Source organism: Periplaneta americana, chromosome 17 (assembly GCF_040183065.1).
Source record: "Periplaneta americana isolate PAMFEO1 chromosome 17, P.americana_PAMFEO1_priV1, whole genome shotgun sequence".
NCBI lineage: Eukaryota > Metazoa > Arthropoda > Insecta > Blattodea > Blattidae > Periplaneta > Periplaneta americana.
Window position 1 is genome coordinate 91332696 of NC_091133.1, and position 20844 is coordinate 91353539.

Consider the following 20844-nt stretch of genomic DNA (forward strand, 5'->3'; position numbering starts at 1 on the left):
ATATCTCCTGCATTAATAAAAAAGTCCATTGATTTTTGTTCAATAGAGCATTGATATGGATAATGCAGAACGCGATTTGTGAAGACCTGGCACTGCTGTTGATCTGCATCATGGAATAACTGTGATTCAATTATTCTCCGTTGTTCCAGTTTTATTAAATCGATTATATCAGTTCACGTCTACAGTTTGTCTTTTGTTCTGATTCTCAAACCCCACTTTCAGGCATTATAAAATACGACGAATTGAAGTGATGATAAATCTTTTGCACGATTACATTTTTCACCTTTTCTATTGCACAAAATATAGAAAAAGTATTACAATGTTGAAATATCTATTTCGAGGCTTAGAGAAAAGTATTCGTTTTTAGTTATAGTGGATAGTGGTTTAGACATGCTGTCTGTACATGATTATGTCTCGTGACCAGAATATTGTACGAAATGGAAATATAAAAATTGGAGATTTATCCTTCGAAGAGGTGGAAAAATTCAAATATCTTGGAGCAACAGTAACAAAAATGACACTAGGGAGGATATTAAACGCATAATAAATATGGGAAATGCGTGTTATTATTCGGTTGAGAAGCTCTTATCATCCAGTCTGCTGTCCAAAAATCTGAAAGTTAGAATTTATAAAACAGTTATATTACCGGTTCTTCTATATGGTTGTGAAACTTGGACTCTCACTTTGAGAGAGGAACATAGGTTAAGGGTGTTTGAGAATAAGGTGCTTAGGAAAATATTTGGGGCTAAGCGGGATGAAGTTACAGGAGAATGGAGAAAGTTACACAACACAGAACTGCACGCATTCTATTCTTCACCTGACATAATTAGGAACTTAAAATCCAGACGTTTGAGATGGACAGGGCATGTAGCACGTATGGGCGAATCCAGAAATGCATATAGAGTGTTAGTTGGGAGACCGGAGGGAAAAAGACCTTTAGGGAGGCCGAGACGTAGATGGGAGGATAATATTAAAATGGATTTGAGGGAGGTGGGGTATGATGATAGAGACTGGATTAATCTTGCACAGGATAGGGACCGCTGGCGGGCTTATGTGAGGGCGGCAATGAACTTTCGGGTTCCTTAAAAGCCATTTGTAAATAAGTAAGTCTGTCTTGCTGTCTGTGTAAAATCTTTTATCCCAAACTACTGACGAATTTTTGTCATTAATGAATAAATGAAGGAGAAACTTTTAAATATTACGAAAAAAACGCGTTCTTGCAAGGGAAATTCGCGCTTAAGCAACGTTGCCTAGTTGTAACGTTAAGACGTAGTCGCTGTTAATCAACGATGAAAGAGTAATGGAACGGAGAAAAATTCTCTCCGGCGCCGGGATTTGAACCCAAGTTTTCAGCTCTACGTGCTGACGCTTTATCCACTAAGCCACACCGGATACCCACCCGGCGTCGGACAGAATCGTCTCAGATTAAGTTCCAACTCTTGGGTTCCCTCTAGTGGCCGCCCTATGCACTACGTCACAGATGTCTATGAACGTAGGACTGAAGTCCACACATGTGCTGAGGTGCACTCGTTATGAGTGACTAGTTGGCCGGGATCAGACGGAATAAGCGCCGTCTTAAATCACGAAGTGATTTAAGCATATCATATATATTATTTTAATGTACCGAAGTACATATGACATTTCCATGCAGATATTCTGCGTCATCATAGGATGAAAGGGTAATGGAACGGAGAAAAATTCTCTACGGCACCGGGATTTGAACCCGGGTTTTCAGCTCTACGTGCTTATGCTTTATCCACTAAGCCACACCGGATACCCACCCCGGCGTCGGACAGAATCGTCTCAGATTAAGTTCCAACTCTTGGGTTCCCTCTAGTGGCCGCCCTCTGCACTACGTCATAGATGTCTATGAACGTAGGACTGAAGTCCACACATGTGCTGAGTTGCACTCGTTATGAGTGACTAGTTGGCCGGGATCCGACGGAATAAGCGCCGTCTTATTTTAATGTACTTCCGTACATTAAAATAATGTAGCTGTTAATCAAGTTAAACATTACATGTTCTCAGACAAATATTGTAGCCACGAAGAACATGGAACACATAAATAAGTCGCGTGAAAATCATTATAGAATTAGAACGTAACTGCAGTTCCTTACATTACTGCATTTGTACAGCAATGATAATTTCATTGAGACTTGCTTGACCTATTTTCTATATCTCAAATTTTCGATAACTCTAAGTATTATCCATTTCGGAAAATACTTCGAGATATCTAAGTTCGACTGTGTACGAGTAAATTCATACAGTAGTGCAGCCGTGGCGAAAATGTGGCTCGCAATGATAGCTATGTATTTCTCTTGCTTCCTATCTCCCCCGACCCCCACCCTCTCACTCACTGGAGTCAAACTCCGTTCCATTTGTACTTGTCTCTGACCTGTGAGTGGCGTATCATCGCAATGTCTCTCTCGAAACCATGTACTTCTACAAAAAAAAAAGTTTCAAGTAGGATGGGAGGACGCATTTTTTGCTGCCAATATGATGAGAATATTAAATGTATGATTTGTTCACAAGTATTATGAGGAAAACGGTTGTACAACATAAAACGGCATTACACTACATGTCACTCATGAAACATTAAAAGGCATTATTATTATTATTATTATTATTATTATTATTATTAGTATCATCATCATCATCATCAACATCTCTGTACGTCGACCCTTTCTCAGCAGATGTACGAATAATGCTGTTAGATCTTCAATTTAAACTTACAGATTTACAATGTAATGTTAAATGAAAGCTAGATGTAAGGACTTGAAAAATGTTGAACTTTACAAATCTTTGCAAAAAAAATTATATCCGAAGCTTCGTTCTTTCGCTTGCTCTGTTGAAGTTTGTTCGCTACAACTTACGTTTGTGAAAAATTATTTTCAACAATGAAAATAGTAAAAACCAAATTTAGATCACGATTGACTGACAAATACCTTCGTGATCAACTACGACTGGCAGTAAGTGACATAATTCCCGATTTTGAAAATCTGTCGCAGAGACATTCTGAAGATAGTTAATTTTAGGTTGTGATAATGTGCCCTATGTTTTCTTGTTCATTTCTTTCTTCGTTACACGTACTAAACATTAGTTTGTAACCTTGTACTGTATAAAATTATATTTAAATGCTTGACGTAAGGAAAATGAATATTCGTTAATAAGTCAGACAGTTGCTTCACTTCCCCTTCGGGTGTCCGCCTCCCTCCATAGGTGCTATGCACGTTGCAGGTTACACAGTGGCGCACGATCACATTTTCGCCACGGCTGCAGTAGTGTATCGCAACCCGTAGTCCGTGGATTCCTGAAGTATTTCAAGTTTTGCCTATCTGTCTGATAAATTCTCTAAATTCCAGTTATAAGGTCAAACTTTAACAATGTTTATCATTCAGGATGAGATTTGAAATAACGTTAAAAATATGCGTGGTATCAGTGAGTTATCAATCGCATATTTCATTCGTCGCCCACTCTGAGAATGTAGCAACAGATGATGATCTCTCGTAGGATAGCGTTGAAAATGTATAAAAAATTTCTTAATTAGCTAACATTAAGGGAATATCTTCTTCCATGTAGTGCAAAAAATAATTAAATGAAACCTCCTTCTTGGTGAGAAAAATAGTTCGCCCTTCAAAGAAGAACAACTGCTGTTAGAAATTTATTATCATCTGATTCTTTTCTTAAAATTCGTATTTCCTACAACAAACCCGTTGCTATCCTATCTGCACGCGCAACTATGAATCACGATGTTTCCCGAGCTAGAATAAAACAATGCTATTTGCGCATACTTATGTAAAGCCTTGGTCTTTCTGAACCGACGCATGCGACGTGCGAGGTCCGCCTCGCACAAATCCGGACTACACGAGAGATGGTGAGTGGTTTCTATAACTGCGAGATGCGAGGTCTGCGCACCTCGCAGTTATAGAAAACACTCACTATCTCTCGTGTAGTCCGGATTTGTGCGAGGCGGACCTCGCACGTCGCACGACGCATGCGTCGGTTCAGAAAGACCAAGGCTTTAGGTCAGCAGAATACTGTATCAGATATTCTGCAATGGTATAGAAAACTCTTTATCAATTTACCTGTTTCTAATGTCACAGATGACGAGGGAAATCCAATATGTAACTGTTTAGAAGACGATTGTGGTTTTCAAATTTAAAAAAGGCATATTTAGACAATGCAGTTGGATGTCTTCTTGAGATGAAATTTTGCTTGTTTATTTTTGTAAGTCTTCTTTGACTTAGGTCAAGTCAGCTTCAAAACTACTTCATAAAATTACTGCACTAAACTTTTGGCGTATATCTCCAATCAAAAGGTACTATATTCAGCATTGTGAAAACAATGTCCAATTTGTTCAATCAAAAGTAACACTTCCAAACTTTTATATTAAATTTCTACAATAACAATTTAATTTGATTCCAATACTTTTGGTTTTGCTATATTCTATATAGATTGATTTTCACAATTAAGTAGTCACTATATAATTGTAATACTTGTAAGATAATAGGATGCATTTTTTGTTCATACTCTAAAAGTCAATTTGAAGGAAAAAGTTTCTTTTGAATATTTGCTCCTCATACGAACTGGGCACAATTTTTGTAAGTCTACTGTTACTTCTTTCCCCATCTCTTTTCTACTGCATAATTATTTCGGAAGTCTAGTTGGATCAATACATTGTACACGGTCCCACTAGCGATTGTTATGTTCTATATTATTTTTCCCTTTGAACTTCAGATGTTTAATTGGCGTCGTATATCTTAACATTTCGTTTTATCTTTTCTTGTGACTGCCAACACAAACCATAACAATCGCCTTTCTGCCGCTTGCAGTCTGCTTTTCGTTTTCTTTAATCCAGAATACTCTACACTTTCAAGCAAACATCCCGATGTAGTTTTGTAAAATATAAGTTCCCTTTCATTCTCGTACGATGCCCTTTCATTCTCACAGGGTGTTTCCATAACTCTGCGTCAAATTTCTAGGACTGATAAAGGATGTTTTTAATAGCTTATTTTACGATGCTTTATCAACTGCTAAGGTTCTCTAATGTCTGGATGATATGAAGGTGATAATGCTAGCGAAATGAGTCCAAGGGCCAGTGCCGAAATGGGTTGAGGGAAAACCCCGGAAGAAACCTCAACCAGGTAACCTTCCCAATCAGGACTTGAATTCGGACCCGCTAGTTTCACGGTCAGGCGTGCTAACCGTTACTCCACAGCAGTGGACGGTAAAGGGTATTATAAATAGTAATTTGATATAAGGAATTCAAGTCAGTAACAATTAATTTAGAAGTCATGAGTCTCAGTATTAGTTGTATCCATGTTAGTGGGAAGTAGGCAGGTCTTATGATATTTGAGTAATTTCAGTCGAAATTTAAGTGTTACACAACTTGTAACTCAATCTTTACAACTTTTATTATTTAATGATTTTATTACACACGATTAAATAGGCCTATACTGTTTTATACATAGAGTTTTTCACACCGTACTGTATTTCTAAAGAAGGTGTTCAAATGGCGACCTCTGTCTTAGATGCAACAGTTAGAAGGTATCAACAAAGATGTTACATTCTCTCTAACATTGCTAGCGTTAAGATTGCTGGTGTTGCATGCAGGTACAATTTTATTCTTGCAACAAGTTTTCTTCAATGTCTGCTCGTATCTCGTAAATAAGATTTTTAACATGATGCCATAGGAAGAAATCCACAGGGGCTAAATCTGGGGAGCGTGTTGGCCATTCTACAAGAACTCCTCTTCCAATTAATTTCTCACGAAAATGCTGAGTGGGATATTCACGAACTCCATTGGTGAAATGTACTGGAGCGTTATAATGCTGCAGTGGAATGTCTTACAGTAATTACTGGAGCGTCTACCACAGAAATTGTTTATAAAGTTCTAAATTGTTATTAGACTTGAATTACTCCTTCACTGACTGCTCTAGTCCCAACAGACCCAGGTCACATCCGCACACGAATAGCCTGATAAGCAACAGAGACCCATGAACCCTAAGCCCTTCCTGATCAGCCGACGCTGACAGATGGGCCATCCTTCCTCAGCCCTTGATAGAAACAAATCAGATTTCGCGGACGAGCAGCCTGATGAGTCCCAGGAGTGAAGAGTCCCAACTCTTCGTGATCAGCCGATGATGACAGATGGACCATACTGCCTCAGCCCCTGATACAGCCAGGTCCCATCCGCACACGAATAACCTGACAAGCCCCAGGGGCACGGAGCCCCAAGCCCTTCCTACATCAGCATCAGAAAATCGTACTACCCCAAAACTTCACCACAGCCTGCAGATTACAGGCGAAATGAGAGGAAGGTGAAGTGTTAATGTAATGATACAGGGAAACGGGGTTTCCCCGAGAAAAACCTCTGCGACGTCTGCTTTGTCTACCACAAATTCGATCGGGGTTCGAACACAGACCACCTAATGAGAATGAAGGATCAGTGCGCTAACACTTAAGCCACAGATGCATTTGAGTGGCATTCGTGAATCTGATGCTGACAGGCGAGCTATCCTGATGTAAATCATACAGCCACGGCACGGACATAGCAATTTAGAGTGGATTTGAGTGAAATCTGGTCTGGTTCAGCTGTTTTGTTGTTTTGAATGGAATTGCATGAATTTAAGCAAACTGAACGACGTGAGTAAAGCAAACAATAATATAACAGGGTAGAGTCAAGTTGAACTAATTTGGGACATCGTGAATATGGAAACGATGTTCAGTATGGGGCATCATCCAGTAAAAACCATCGTACTAGCACATGGCTACATTTTCCGAGTATCGATTTTATAAAGGCTGATATCTTAAGGCGGGCGGCTCCATGACTGTTTGTACGTCAACTACATGTCGGCCATGTCATGTTACCTGCGATATCGCCCAGAGCGTCTTTGTTTTCCATCCATCCTGTTTTCAGGACACACAATGACAGCCTGGAAGGCAGGAGCCAACATGCGACACGTCGAACGTATCCAATTCTATAGAAGAGCTCTCGGTTACTCTTCGGTTCGAATATAGGCGAGTACCGCTTGTGGCACTCTGACTTCCTCTAGTTCTCGATATACAACTGTCGGAAGAGCTCTTCAGAGCAAATGCAAACGGCTTCTCTCACAATGCTAAGGACTCGCAATTGTATAGTACAACATTATCAATGCAAATCGACACGGGAATCGATAAATACTTATTTTCTCACAGTCAGTTATATTCTAGTTTCCCTGATCAGTTTTTTTCCCCCTGTTAATGCTCTATGAATGTCTTTTGAGTTGCTAGGCAACGGACAATTTATTCTGTTGATGGTACTGTTTTAAAGAATATTTTAATAAGGGTATAATAGTTATTTCTCTACGAAAGTGCATTTTACTCACTGTTATCGGTGTGTAACGTGAGCCTTTAATACATCAGTAAAACAAATAATTAATCAATGTACACACTGCTATTCATTTTACGCACTACAAACGAAAATGGGAAATGTAATATCCAATATACAAATTTCATTCAGTAAGAAATTAATGCATTACCTCGATCTTTCATTACTTAAATATTACACGTAACACAAATAAGTAAAAAATTTAACCTTCAGTTTTACATTGTAGCCCTGTTATTACTTTGAAGTTACATGTAATACTCATTGCAACAAGAAGTAACATTCTGCTTTTTCAAACCGCATTCATAATCTTTCTTCAGGGGATCTTTTTTTTTTTTTTGGTTAGTTATTTAACGACGCTGTATCAACTACAAGGTTATTTAACGTCGATGAGATTGGTGATAGCGAGATGATATTTGGCAAGATGAGGCCCAAAATTCGCCATAGATTACCTGGCATTCACCTTACGGTTGGGGAAAACCTCGCAAAAACCCAACCAGGTAATCAGCCCAAGCGGGGATTGAACCCGCGCCCGAGCGCAACTTCAGACCGGCAGGCAAGCGCCTTAACCGACTGAGCCACACTTGTGGCTTCAGGGGATCTCAAAACATGCCCAATCCATCGCAGTCTTCTAGATTTAATTATGGTCACATTAACAGGTTCATTGCATAATTTATGAATTTCTCTGTTATGTAGTTTTCTCCATTCCAAAGCAGATGTATCGCGAAATATTTTGTATTGTGTTACAAATTTTGTACTGGGTGTACTAGCATAACAGACCAAATGTAGCCCAACTAACTTCAATGTTTATTAGTTATTACAAATACAATAATTATGAAGCTTTATTAGAGACTTATAACACGTAGTAGTGATATCATTTATTTAACAGAAGCAACGATCAACTCATTGCTATGTTTTATGGTTTGTATAAATTACTACACTTACAGCTGACTGTAACAGCTGTCGTGATTAGAAATCGGGGAATTTCTTCTTGTTCGAATTGCATTATGGTCTTAAGATTTTGGCAACGGAACATAAAATTTTGGTGATTATTTGGCTGTGTCAGACGCTTGCTGTTATTTCGGAACTGTTTTTTAGAACTAGTTCTTTCTTGGAACCGGAACTCTCGTAACAGTTCCGGAAAAAGAACGACTTTTCCCACCATTAGGCTATTACAATCTGACCCAAGTCTTGAAATCGTGAAGGAAATTGAGGGGTGCTCTGCAATAACAAGTTATGTGTAACAAGTGGGTGTTTGGCAGTAAGTAAAAGTAACATTGTTTTCGTTAAGAAAGAAAGGCCTTTGCAAATCTGCGTTTTTGAATTAATATTATTGATAGTTTATTTGCATGCATTATTCGACAAAATCTCGTTATTGAATTTGTTATTTTGATACATTAATGGTGGCGACTATACCGAGGTATGTTGAGGAAGATGACTGTTGAGACATAGGCTAGTCCTACTACTTCTTTTGAACACTGCAGCTAGCTTCTGCCAAGAATTGCTGCTGAAAGGGAAACAGGATTGCATAATGACGAGGATGAGATAATGCCCGCTTGCTATGCCCGGGAGCAGTGTTGAGAGCCCGCGCCCTCTCTCGGCCAAGTTGATGAATACTAACATGGGCTAAATACGCTACAACAATCTCTCACGAAATTAGAAAGGTTCATCGACAGTTCCAGCACTTATTATAAGGTAAGCCAATAAATGCAATGTATAAATCTAGAGTAGTCTATTTATTGCCGAAAGCTGACGCGCTGAATCAACGCTAAGCGGGTTCTTACTTGTCCATTTCACTTTTCGAACTGAGCCGTAATAACAGCAACCTTTTCCCAGGCATACATCCGTTATGTAGTTATTCAATATGGCTAATATGCATCCATTCAGAAGTCTAGGAAAGGAAAATGTGCACAGACAACTGAAGAGATAGCATTAGTGATATAGAAACACATCATATTTCTGATACAAACACAAAACTGATTTTATAGCACTGTATAACGAGAAGGTGAAGCTCATATCGCTTCTTAGCTGGATTTGATAGATAAATTGACTTTTGGAAAAGACCGTAATTTTTGGCAGTACAATATAAAGGCGATATATGATAAAATAATTTACATACACCTTGCGTTCTTTCAATACCGTATAAGAAATTGGATGAAATTCAAATTTATCTAAATTTCATTCTCAGTCTTTCAAACGCTACTAACCTGCATATTGTTTCACCGTCGATTATCTTGGGGTTTCTGGTATCAATAACAACAATCTCATGATACTTGGTGTGGAAGGCCTCTAGCACAGTGTCCTTCGTTCTTGCCAAGTTGCATTCGTATCCTAATTTCTCGCAGGCTAACCAGAAGGCTTCGCTCTGGAAGTCATCCTTGCCGAAGGCCAGAAGAACCTGAAATTCAGAGATAAGCGGCAAATAAAATACTAGATTCACATAAAATGTTTAAGTGGAGAGTTTTATATCTCACTTGTACCACAAAGTAATAGCTAGAAAGATCTTAAAAATTTATCGCTTCGATGCAAAACCATAAAACCATCATTACCATTATCACCATCACCATCAATTCAATCCGTTACTCTCTCATAACTCCAGTTGAACGTTGTAGTCGTGCAAGGCTATAAACCTGATATTGTAACAGAGATTGCAGTGCAGGTTAGGTCGAACAATAAACATTCATCAGATTCTAATTTCTTTCCTTTTTTCTATTCAAAGGATTGAATTTTATCTCATTTCGAACCAAATACTGCCTTTAGAATTATTTCCTTCATATCTTTCCCCCATCTTTTCTTTAGTCGCATAATATCTCGTCTTCCAACCAGTTTATAATAAAATGTTTGCCGTGGCAGGCGATCAGTTTACATCCTTGCGACTGTACCATTTGTTTTGATATTCTATTCGTATAACATCTTCTACAATAAAATTATTGTTACACTATTTAATTCTTTTCATATTTTTTTGCATTTAATCCTCTCTCGCTTAAGGATAAACCTGTAAGTGTTCTCACAGATCTCATTTCTGACGTTTCAATTTTCTTTTCGTTAACTGTGACACAACAGAACAGTGGACAGCTTCAAATACTCTTAAGGTGTACTACAAGCAGTAACATGAGCTGCTGCCAGAAAGCCGAAAGGAGGATAGCAATGGCAAAGGAAGCTTTTAAAATAGATAAAGGAGCAACTTCTGGACCTCTGAGAAAATAGCTAAGGAAGACACTAGTGGAGTACTTTGTGTGGCATTATATGCGGCAGAAACTTGACCATTACGACGAAGTGAAGAAAAACGATTAGAAGCATAAGAAATGTGAGTATGAAGAAGAATGGTGTGAGTCAAATGGACAGACAAAATAAGAAATGATGCTGTGCTAGGAAGGGTGGGTGAAGAAAGAATAAAGCTAGAATTGATCAGAAAGAGAAAAAGAAATTGGCTGAATCACTGGCTGAGAAGAAACTGCCTGCGAAAGGATGCACTGGAAGAAATGGTGAACTCGAAAATAAATGTAGATCTCTATTTCATGAAGTGACACCTTAACAGGCTCAACGCACGTTGAAGCCACAGTTCTGGTCCCTTGACGGATGCAAGCAGCGACAGTAGCAGGGGGGAGTGCCTTTGGCCGGCAGACAGAAATACTGTGAACGTTCGCTGGGACTCACTGTGTGTATGTGTGTGTAAGTTACAATAATATCATATTTAAATGCTTACTTCCTTAATAAAAAAAACGACAAATGACAGTATTTTGACCTACTACTGAGTAACTAAACCAGTTTTCCATTTACCTATGAGAGAGGCATATAATATGAATAGTGAATTTGCAAAACGACTTAAGTCCATATTTTGGGGGTTTTGAGTTGAGAGCATGATTATGTTACTGTGTGTAAAGGGCATCGTTTAGTGGCAGAATTACTTTAATCCACGACTTTTGTATAGTTTTTATTAGCAGCGGAATATTTGGTTAAGGGGTAAAACGATTTTAGTCCTGAACTTAAGTTGTTTTTCCTGTCGAGTGCTGAAGAAACTTACATAGTATGTAATTTTGATCATACACTCAGCTGAAAAATTGTTTTTTGTCTGTTGTCATTGGTAATTCTTTCCGAACTTATCTCACGTTTACCATTACTTCCAGTGCATCCTTCAGTAGGCAGTTCTATTCAGCCAGCGACACAACCAATTCCCTTTATACTTCTTGACCATTTTCAGCATCATTCTTTCTCCACACTTTCCAACACAGTGGTTTATCCCCGATCAATGAAACCAAAATTCAAGATATTCGTAAAATGCTTAAGTACATTCGTGATGAAGAAGATGTGCATACATTTTACGAAAACATTACAGCATGGGAGACAACAAAGAATTGAAAGATACAACTAAGCTGTGGTCTCGTTATAACATTCCTAAGAGTTGTCTGTGCTCTTGTGATTAACAAATTGTTCAAAATAAGGTTGTTCAACAATTGCAATAAAGTTATTTTATGATTTTGGTATAAATACATTTAGTTAAACATGTTTATGTGTCAGTAACCTAATAATTATGATACAGGATTGAAGTTAATTTGCAGAACAACTTAAGTCCTGAAGATAATTAAATTTTTTTACGATCTGAAGAAAGAATAGAAAAGTATGAATTTTTGTAATACAACTATTTCTCCTACATATCTCTTACATATAAAAAATTATATTGTAACAATGTATGATTCAGCGAGGCTAAAATAGTTTTCTTTAATTTTCTCAAAACTACTTCTAGGGACTTAAGTCGTTTTGCAAATTCACCATTCATAGGCCTATGATCAAATAAATTTTAATTTCATTTATTTAATGTATTCCCCAGATCTTATATTAGTATTGAAGTTTTAAGATGTGGAATAAGTCAAGAGTTATACAATTTTTTGGCGAGAGGCCGAAGATTCGCCATAGATTACCTGGAATTCGCCTTACGGTTGGGGAAAACCAAGGAAAAAACCCAACCAGGTAATCAGCCCAAGTGAGAATCTAACCCAGACACGGGGAACTCGTATTGTAAACAGAGCAGTCAGCATGAGTACCTGCATACAACAGCAAATAAGGCAGCGGGAGAAACTAAGCTCTCTGAGAAAGACTATTTCTCGTCGCTGAATTCTAACCCAAACCCGAGCGCAACTCCGGATCAGCAGACAACCCGCACCGCAATTTTAAATTGCCTATCCAACTCGATTATGAAGAACGAAAGCAGCGGTAGTTACCCCGACAACGCGGAGGACTTCAACACCGCAGTGGAATAGCTACAGAGCATACAGTTCTCTGATTCGTCTTGATATTGACAGTATTATAAAAACTACAAATAACATAGCAAAATATTAAGCTTTTCATGCCTTCAGCATCCCTTTACTGAGCGACGGTCTTTCAGGTATATATTGTGTTGTCGGTATTTGTAATTGAGGGAGTTAGAAGCAAAGGGGTACAAGTCACATTTATAAAGAACATGAGTTAAGTGCATCCAGGCCAAGCTAAAACATTTAAAATTTTAGTGGTAAAGGGATACATGTCTTAACCAGACCACACATTAAAATTGAAATAAAAAAAAAAATTCACAGCATTTACGAAATCTTAAGTACTTTCAACCACATTTTCTCACGAATAACTATATGCATTTATAACCCTTTCCTTCTGACCCCCTTAATTAGTCTATTATGTTTAGTGTTTTATGTTCAGAAAAGAATAAACTCTTGTTTGAAAAGTTATTACTATAATCCAAACTAAAAGAATTATCATTCATCTTTGTTTCGAAGTCGTAGATCTCTTTCGTCTTATACAGTATTATGTACCTTGATGAATTTGAATGAAATCTTTAGAAATAACATAGCAACATATAGGCCCGGACATAGACATAGATATTTAGGCAGTTAACAAAGACAGGCACCCGTTTTACTAATTTACAAAAAAACAAACTTTACTTTTATTTTTTACTTATTTAACATACTTTTCCTTTATAAAATAGACAAGCAGACTTAGACATGAAATAGACGAGTACAAATACTTCTTTAGACATTATTACTTTTAGATTTTATAATCACAAGATTGCATTGCCACGTGACGAACTTTCTTCTCTACAAAGGAACGGATGACCTCACTTTAAGTGGTTGTTATTTTCCCTGGCCGGGGCCTTCTTCGAGATTGAGGCCCTAGACAGCTTCTATAATCTTTTCGCTGTAAGAAAAATCCTAATGTAAACAATAGCACGTGACTGAAGTGAGGCTTCATTGGCCGCTGTTTGGCGCCATAGATTCTCAGTACACGTTCCCGCCTACTGTTGTACATTCTGTTTCATGTTAAACATTTCCCGTTACTCGTCAAGTAGGCCCAACCTCACTACTATGCACTCGTTTTCTTAGGAGACATTTACTTTATAATTACTGTGATTAAATTATTTTTAAGTCTTATGTCTTCACAATGGACAGTTGAGGATACAGAAGTCATATCTCAGTACCACGTGCTTTCGTGAACAACTACGAGCTCAAGTGACGCCAGCTTGTTACAAGACTACCTCGGTATTACTGTCGGTATTCATCCGCGTTCATAGTACATAACAAAGCATAAAAGTAGCTTTTCTTTTACATATCGTTTTACATATGAGTGAAGTTATATGTTTCATCGTATTTAACAACTAGAATTCAATTTTTTATATTCAAATAATATAAGATTGTGGTTTCCAAATACGAACTATATTTTCCTGCGTCATGTGAGTGTTTCAACTGGGAGCCAATCACGGGTATGACAGCAACGTGCTTATGTTTACATTAGGATTTTTCTTACAGCGAAAACAGTATAGTTTGCCTAAGCAGAAGTTCGTCGCTACTAACATATAATTTTTTTATGTCTTCAGCTCAATAAAAGTTGTCCACCATTGTGGCTGAGGGGTTAGCGAGTCTAATTCCGAACCCAGCGGTCCCGGGTTGCCTGTGCGAGGTTTATTCGGGGTTTTTCCCCTCACTCCTATAGATGAATATCAGGTAACTTTGTCAGGCGATTGGAACCCCACTCATTTTCGCCACTTCCTTTCCTCCCCATCATCCTTTCCTTATCATCCCGTTTCTGGTTTTTCAGATCACTCTACAGGAGACCTTCCGAAGCTGCTGACTATCTCGACCAGCCTCCGTGGAATGTAGTTAAGCGACATTGGATGGCTTCTGCAATTGCACCCGAGGCGGACCTAATCGGGGGAGGATTTTCGCCTCGGACCGACAGGGTGGCCTTGGGGGAATATGCCGGCTGTAGGGATCGGTTGTTAAGGGAGTCATGTGGTTAGGGCGGTGCGCGTAGGGGGTCTGTGGCACGCAACTCATTCCATATCGAGGGTTAGCGCAATAAATCTCAATAGGTCGCAGTGCTGGGCCATCCGTACCCCCTTTCAGTTAAATTCCATTCAATAAAATTTCGGTGTTTCTAAATCCTAAAGACGTAAAATGTTTAAGAAAGAAGAAAGAAAGGAAGAAAAAGAAAAATTTAGGGAATGAATTAAACATGTAAAGAAAATAAAGAAAAGAGAAGGAACTATTATCGTGAAAATTCTAAACATACACCACAGATAACATATCTGAAAGAGAGCGACTCGCCACAGAGACTGCATTCAGTACACGAGTAGCTATCTACTGAACCAAAGTCTTCGTGGTCGGAATCAATATTGCTTCTCGAGCTTCCGGTGAAGTCAAGGAGCATCATGACTTCTTGTGTGGGCTTATTCTCATCTGTCATTTGGCTCTTGCGTCGCATAAATATTCTAGCTGCAGAAGTTTGAGGGAGTTACTGCGTGGTATCATACAAGTCACATACGCTCTCGATATGCATATGTATGTACAGGATGTAACTAAATTAGTTTAACCGACTCTGAGGGATTACAGAGGAGATTAAAACTGACACAATTTCATTATATACACGTACATGCGATTTGAAACCCGAAAGTAACAGGAAGTTGCGCCGATCATAATAACAAATGTTGTAGCTACTTCAGCTGAAATTAAATTTCGTCGTTTTGAAAGTTCTGTGTATATTTCTATATAGTTTTCTTTATTTATCACAAAAGCTGTTCGCAGTAATGGTTACCACAAGACACATGTTTTGGCGTCATTATTGGTACAGAGTTTTTCATAAGTAAGGATTAATGCAAATTAAACTAAAATGAACCCTTAAATATACAAATTATCCTATAGGATACAACATGTTAATAGGCTATATGCTATAATTGTAATAGAATAGAAAAAAATAGTAGAAAAATTAAAATTTCACAATAAATATTGTATAACATATAAAATATGGACATTGCGGTAGTTGTTTTCTTTAAGGTCCGACAAGATTTAATAAATGAAGCTTCGCCAATTTCAGGGTTAATTCATTTTTTTTATATTGTCGGACACGTCAAATTTAATATTTTGAAAGGAAAATTTTACAAAAAATGAAACAAAATTTTCAACCATTATTGTACAGAGTGTGACATTACCACTCCACACATCATCTCTTTATTCTTCATCTTTCACTGTTGCTACTTCTCGTCACTAGAATTCTCTGCCGCCTGGAGTCAAGGGCTGCCGAACTTTAATTTCCTTTAAATGTAAATTAGAAAAATATCCTATGATGAGTTGTCAGACCTAACGCGCTGCAAATATTTAATGGAATGTGTTCCAATGTATTTAATTTTTTTTTATTTTTTTTTTGTTTCTTATTTTTATTGTGTAATCATGTATAATCGTGTTTATTTATCACTTAACGCCAATATGTATCCCAATGTGTTGTTTTTATTATTAATCTATTTTTTGTGTATATTTTATTCAATTGTCGGTTTCTGGTTTGATTATGTAAATCCTACTTAATTGTAATCTAATACTAATATGTATACTAATGTGTTTATTTTTATTTCTACTGTGTACAATTTTTATTGAATTATCGGCATCTGTTTTTATGTGATTCGTATTTGATTCTAACAACATTAATATGTATTCCACTATGTTTATTTTTATTCTATGAGCTAAATTTTTTATGTAACTACCTCTTTTGATCTCATTATGTACCTAAATTGTATCAGTATGTAATTACTTAATTCTGATCCAGTTTTATGTTCAACTATGTAAGCAAGTTTTAATCCTGGTTGAGTGTAAGAGAAGGCCTTACGGCCTTAACTCTGCCAGGTTAAATAAAGCCATTATTATTATTATTATTATTATTATTATTATTATTATTATTATTATTATTATTATTATTATTATCACCGACAATATTTTTAAATGGTAACATATTTTTTTTTTCATTTTTTTCTGAAAGGTTGGCAACTTATTTAGTTATTTATTTAGTTTCATTTATTTCATACAAAACGTTTGGTTGCTATGGGAATAGTTTCATTATTGGCTTGTTTAACGTAACTTATTTTACCCACAATTTATACAGCTATTGCAACAAATGAAATTCTAATTATTTAATAAGCAATAAGGTGTTCAAAATGCTCCCCATTTACAATCTGGCAGTGACTAAGCCGAAGCCTGAATTCTTGTTGAACATTTTCAATCACTGCTGGTGGTATATCTCTGCATACTTTCCTTATCCTCATTTTTAATTCATAATATGGATCAAATGGACCGTTCCAGACTCCCAAGACAAATTCTCCGCTATATATCACATGGAAGACGATCTTTGGGACGCCCCCTGATAAGATGGACGGAGACCGTAACAGGCCACTATATTTAATACCTGCAAGGACGATGATGATGATGATGATGATGATGATGATGATGATGGATAAAATGCGGAGACTAAGTGGAAGGCAGAACATAGGAAAGATTGGAGAATGGAAAGACTTGCCCTTGGAGGCACCCTATAAATATTCTATTGGGGATAAGTGATTTAATTTTTCAAAAAAAAAAAAAAAAGGACTATAAACATTGTTTAATGCATGGTATAAATTTCGTAAACCTGTGACGTAGGAATGCTTCAGCAGGGCCTATATGGCATTTGCAAGTTCAAGAGCTAAAATAGGCAGCCATCATGTCCCAGTACCATTAAAGAATTTTCTTTCAGGGTAGGGGTACGAGTTTCGGTGACGCCGAATGAAACCGATAAGTCAGTGAATATTCAGACTGAGCCAATGGCCGAACGGGAGCCGTCTTGCTGGTTCCTGCTGGTGGGATATCTTACAAAGGGGCGGTTTGAGTCCGTCCTTAACGAGGGACGTTTGCTGTGTCAGTCGTTAGTGTCTTGAAATGTTAGTGCAGGACGGAAACTGCCTGACGGTGAGCACCCTGCTGGTATTCGGGAAGTTGTCTGTGCTATCTAGTGGCCGTCAGGGACCTTCCTGTCTGGACTCCGTGGTGTCTCCGGTGCTCATAAGCCGCCCGTGGGGTCTTTCACTATTCACTCATTTTATCTCTACCTCCAGGGGTTTGTACGTGTAATAGACTCAATTGAGTGGTCTACACACATCCTTCCGCCTCCTCCGCACAATCATACACAATTTGTGTAGACAGTGCGTTCACATACGATGATTTCTATTACATTAGCAAACGTTGATTTATCCATTTTACGCTGTAATTCAAAAAACAATTTTAGGTAACTTTATATCAAATTATTTGTGCACAATCTCTAAGATATATTTCTCCTCGCAATTTCACTGGTTAGTGAGTTTGCGACAGGAAGAAACTTCACTCTTATTTGAGTTTTAAAAACATACAAATATTCGTTTTTGTCGTCAGAGAATTATTCCGCTTTAAGTAACATACAAATGTTGTTTATAGTTTTTAATATTTGTATGCTTTTAGAAGTGAGCTAACTGTTCAAATGTAACAAAAGATAACTACATGTAACTCAATTTATTCTTTTATATCGCATATATATAGAACCTGAAAAGTATCCATATTATCCGAGTGCCCGTATTTGCCTGATTTATCCTAACCAAAGAGCGGAGATAGATAAGTAAATAATACATTTCTCAGAAACTTTTTTCGTTTTAAAATTGCAATATGATTTGTTGTATTTGAAGAATCATTTCGGTTTTAGAATCATATAAATATTCTTTAGAGTCTTAGAAAATCATTTTTCGCTTCTTTATACTCATTCACCTTTCAAAAACACACACTTCTAAGAGAATTGCTTCACTTTAGTTCATTTATTTCGCTTTCTAAAACATACAAATATCTTTCAGACTTCTTATAGAAGATAATGAGAAAAAATTCCAGAGTTCTAATCTGGGTGTTTTTTTTTCTTCTGTGAGGAGGAGGAACTCGAAGGCTAGCATCGCTTTCGTTATAAAATCAGCCGACAGATGGCAGTTTCAAAATGAAATGTCTACGAAACGAAATTATGATGTCATAAAATAAGCCAACATTCGGTCGTGCAAGTCCAAGCTACAGTAGTCCACTTATACAAGGGAAGTTCGGTGCTCAAAATTAAAAAAAAAAAAAAAGGAACCCCTATATATTTATGTGTGAAAACTGAAATATATAACTATTTCAAGAATTAGTATTGCTTTGTTATGAAAGCAAAAAAATCGGAATCAGAGTATGCGCGATTATCGCAAGCAAATAAGAATAGATGACGGTAAATGTAAATATGGTGAACCGGTAAAACCAAAACGTGCCAAAAAGAGCGGAAAAGAACAACAAATAAGTATTTTTAGAATATGTATTAGTTATAAATATTAATACATCTTACATCAACTATAAACGTGCGAACTATAACGTGACTAATAGCCTATTAAAGAAAGACGATGTTTTAAAAAACCTTTTAGTTGTTTTAATATACATTATATTAATAATAAATTTGATTGTACATATTTTATCATTTGCGTGTGAAGCAGTTGTACGAACAAGATCTAAGATCTGTGAACTTAATTGCATACCAAGAATGAAGACGTTCCTCGTAATCCAAATGCTTTCATAAATGAGGGGGTTCGGGAGTAATACATGGTAAGTGACGTTTTAGTGTTTTGAAGCTATAGGTAGGTAAACATTTATACATAGCTACAACAGTTTGTATAGTTACCGGAAAAGTAAAATCTGTATACTTTTGCCATCTGTTGAGACGTTGGAAAACTAACTACTGCATTACACGCAGAATGTAAGATACTATATTATGCGCTACATATCTTATTTTTGACCAAAAGTCAGTTACCATGTTTTACGGCCGAGCCCCTCAAATTTTCCGTCACTTTTTCATTTTAAGCTCACTATTTACTTCTCTAAAATTACTACATTTTATGCGTATTTTTACAACAAATTGGTTGATGGATACTGAATATGAAAACCAATCAGTTCGATAGTTTAGAGGTAATGCTATACAACGAAGGATAAATGGCAGTCAAGAACAGGTTCTTCTGTGAAAGTATGAATTTTCATGACATCAAAGTCCTCTTCTCAGCATCAAGATACTTTTCAGTTATATTTCGTAAATATAAGCCCTGTACGAAAGGGAAGGTCTATATTTTCGCTTCTGGCGACCAAATTTATCGGCTGGAAAATGGACTGTAAACCATCGGTGTAACGCAATTAGTTTCACAGAAGGCACGAACTCCTAACCTTTGATCCGTTGTAGAGGAAGGCGTTCTCCGGAACACAGGTTCTCTTATCAGGTTGATGAAAATTAATTAGCGAACGAAATAATGGGCCGCAATTTTCCACAACATTGCTCCGTAATTAAATTCTTCCTCCCATTTCTATCATATTAAGGCTCATGGGGTCCGAGAGTACATTACTTCCAATTACTTAGTGAATTAAGCTCCAGTTTCATTTAATGCTATACCTCGCCAAAAGTCTAGTACCTTCTGTGGCAACCGATTGAATAATCTTTACACAGATTGCAGCAAGAATAGTTCAAGCTTTACAATTAATTTCCGATTAAGATTGTGTATAACGATCGACCCGCAATCGAAGATCTAATTCTTCTCGTGGTTATAGTAAGCAACTTCTTAAGGCTAGTTTAATGTAATTGTCTCCTTCCTCTTCTTGCAACCGTTTTCTTCCTGCATACATATCTGCAGCGGCTTCTTGTGTTCAGATTACTTTGTATTGCCAAGATTTCTTTGGAAATATATCCTGCATATTCGAATGTGATGATTAAACAAAATATACAGGTGGAAGTGAAATAGCCTTGCAGATTTCCAGAGCGAATACCTCATGTTGTATGTAGCAAAAACAATATCATATTGGTGGAAAGTGCATAGTTCTTTTTAGAATTCCCCCCCCCCCCAAATGTTTAACAACTTCTTATTCGGTATCTATTTAGAGTAGAATCGTGATTTTTGTCCATATCGATAGAAAATCTAATAAAGAATAATTTATTCCTCTCCGTATGAATGGCAGTGAATTATCGCCGCGCTCTCATGGTTAACATTCGACAGGTCTTTGAGCGGCCTCGTGCATAACATTCGGCAGGTTTTTGAAATTTAATTGCATTATTGTTTTCAATTTCTTATGTCGCCGCTCCAATCACTCGCCTCAATTTCAATATTGCAACGAATAAGCTGC

The 20844-nt window shown here is 37.2% G+C and overlaps 1 protein-coding gene across 7 annotated transcripts in view; it reads right to left on the reverse strand.

Annotated features, from left to right (window-relative positions):
* Positions 1 to 20844, reverse strand: part of Pde8 (phosphodiesterase 8) — a 770548-nt gene that overhangs the window by 169776 nt on the left and 579928 nt on the right. For all 7 annotated transcript variants that reach the window (XM_069816063.1, XM_069816067.1, XM_069816070.1 and 4 more), the window contains one exon: positions 9574 to 9764. In XM_069816063.1, coding sequence (XP_069672164.1) covers positions 9574 to 9764 — 191 coding nt within the window. The remainder of the gene's footprint in view (positions 1 to 9573; positions 9765 to 20844) is intronic.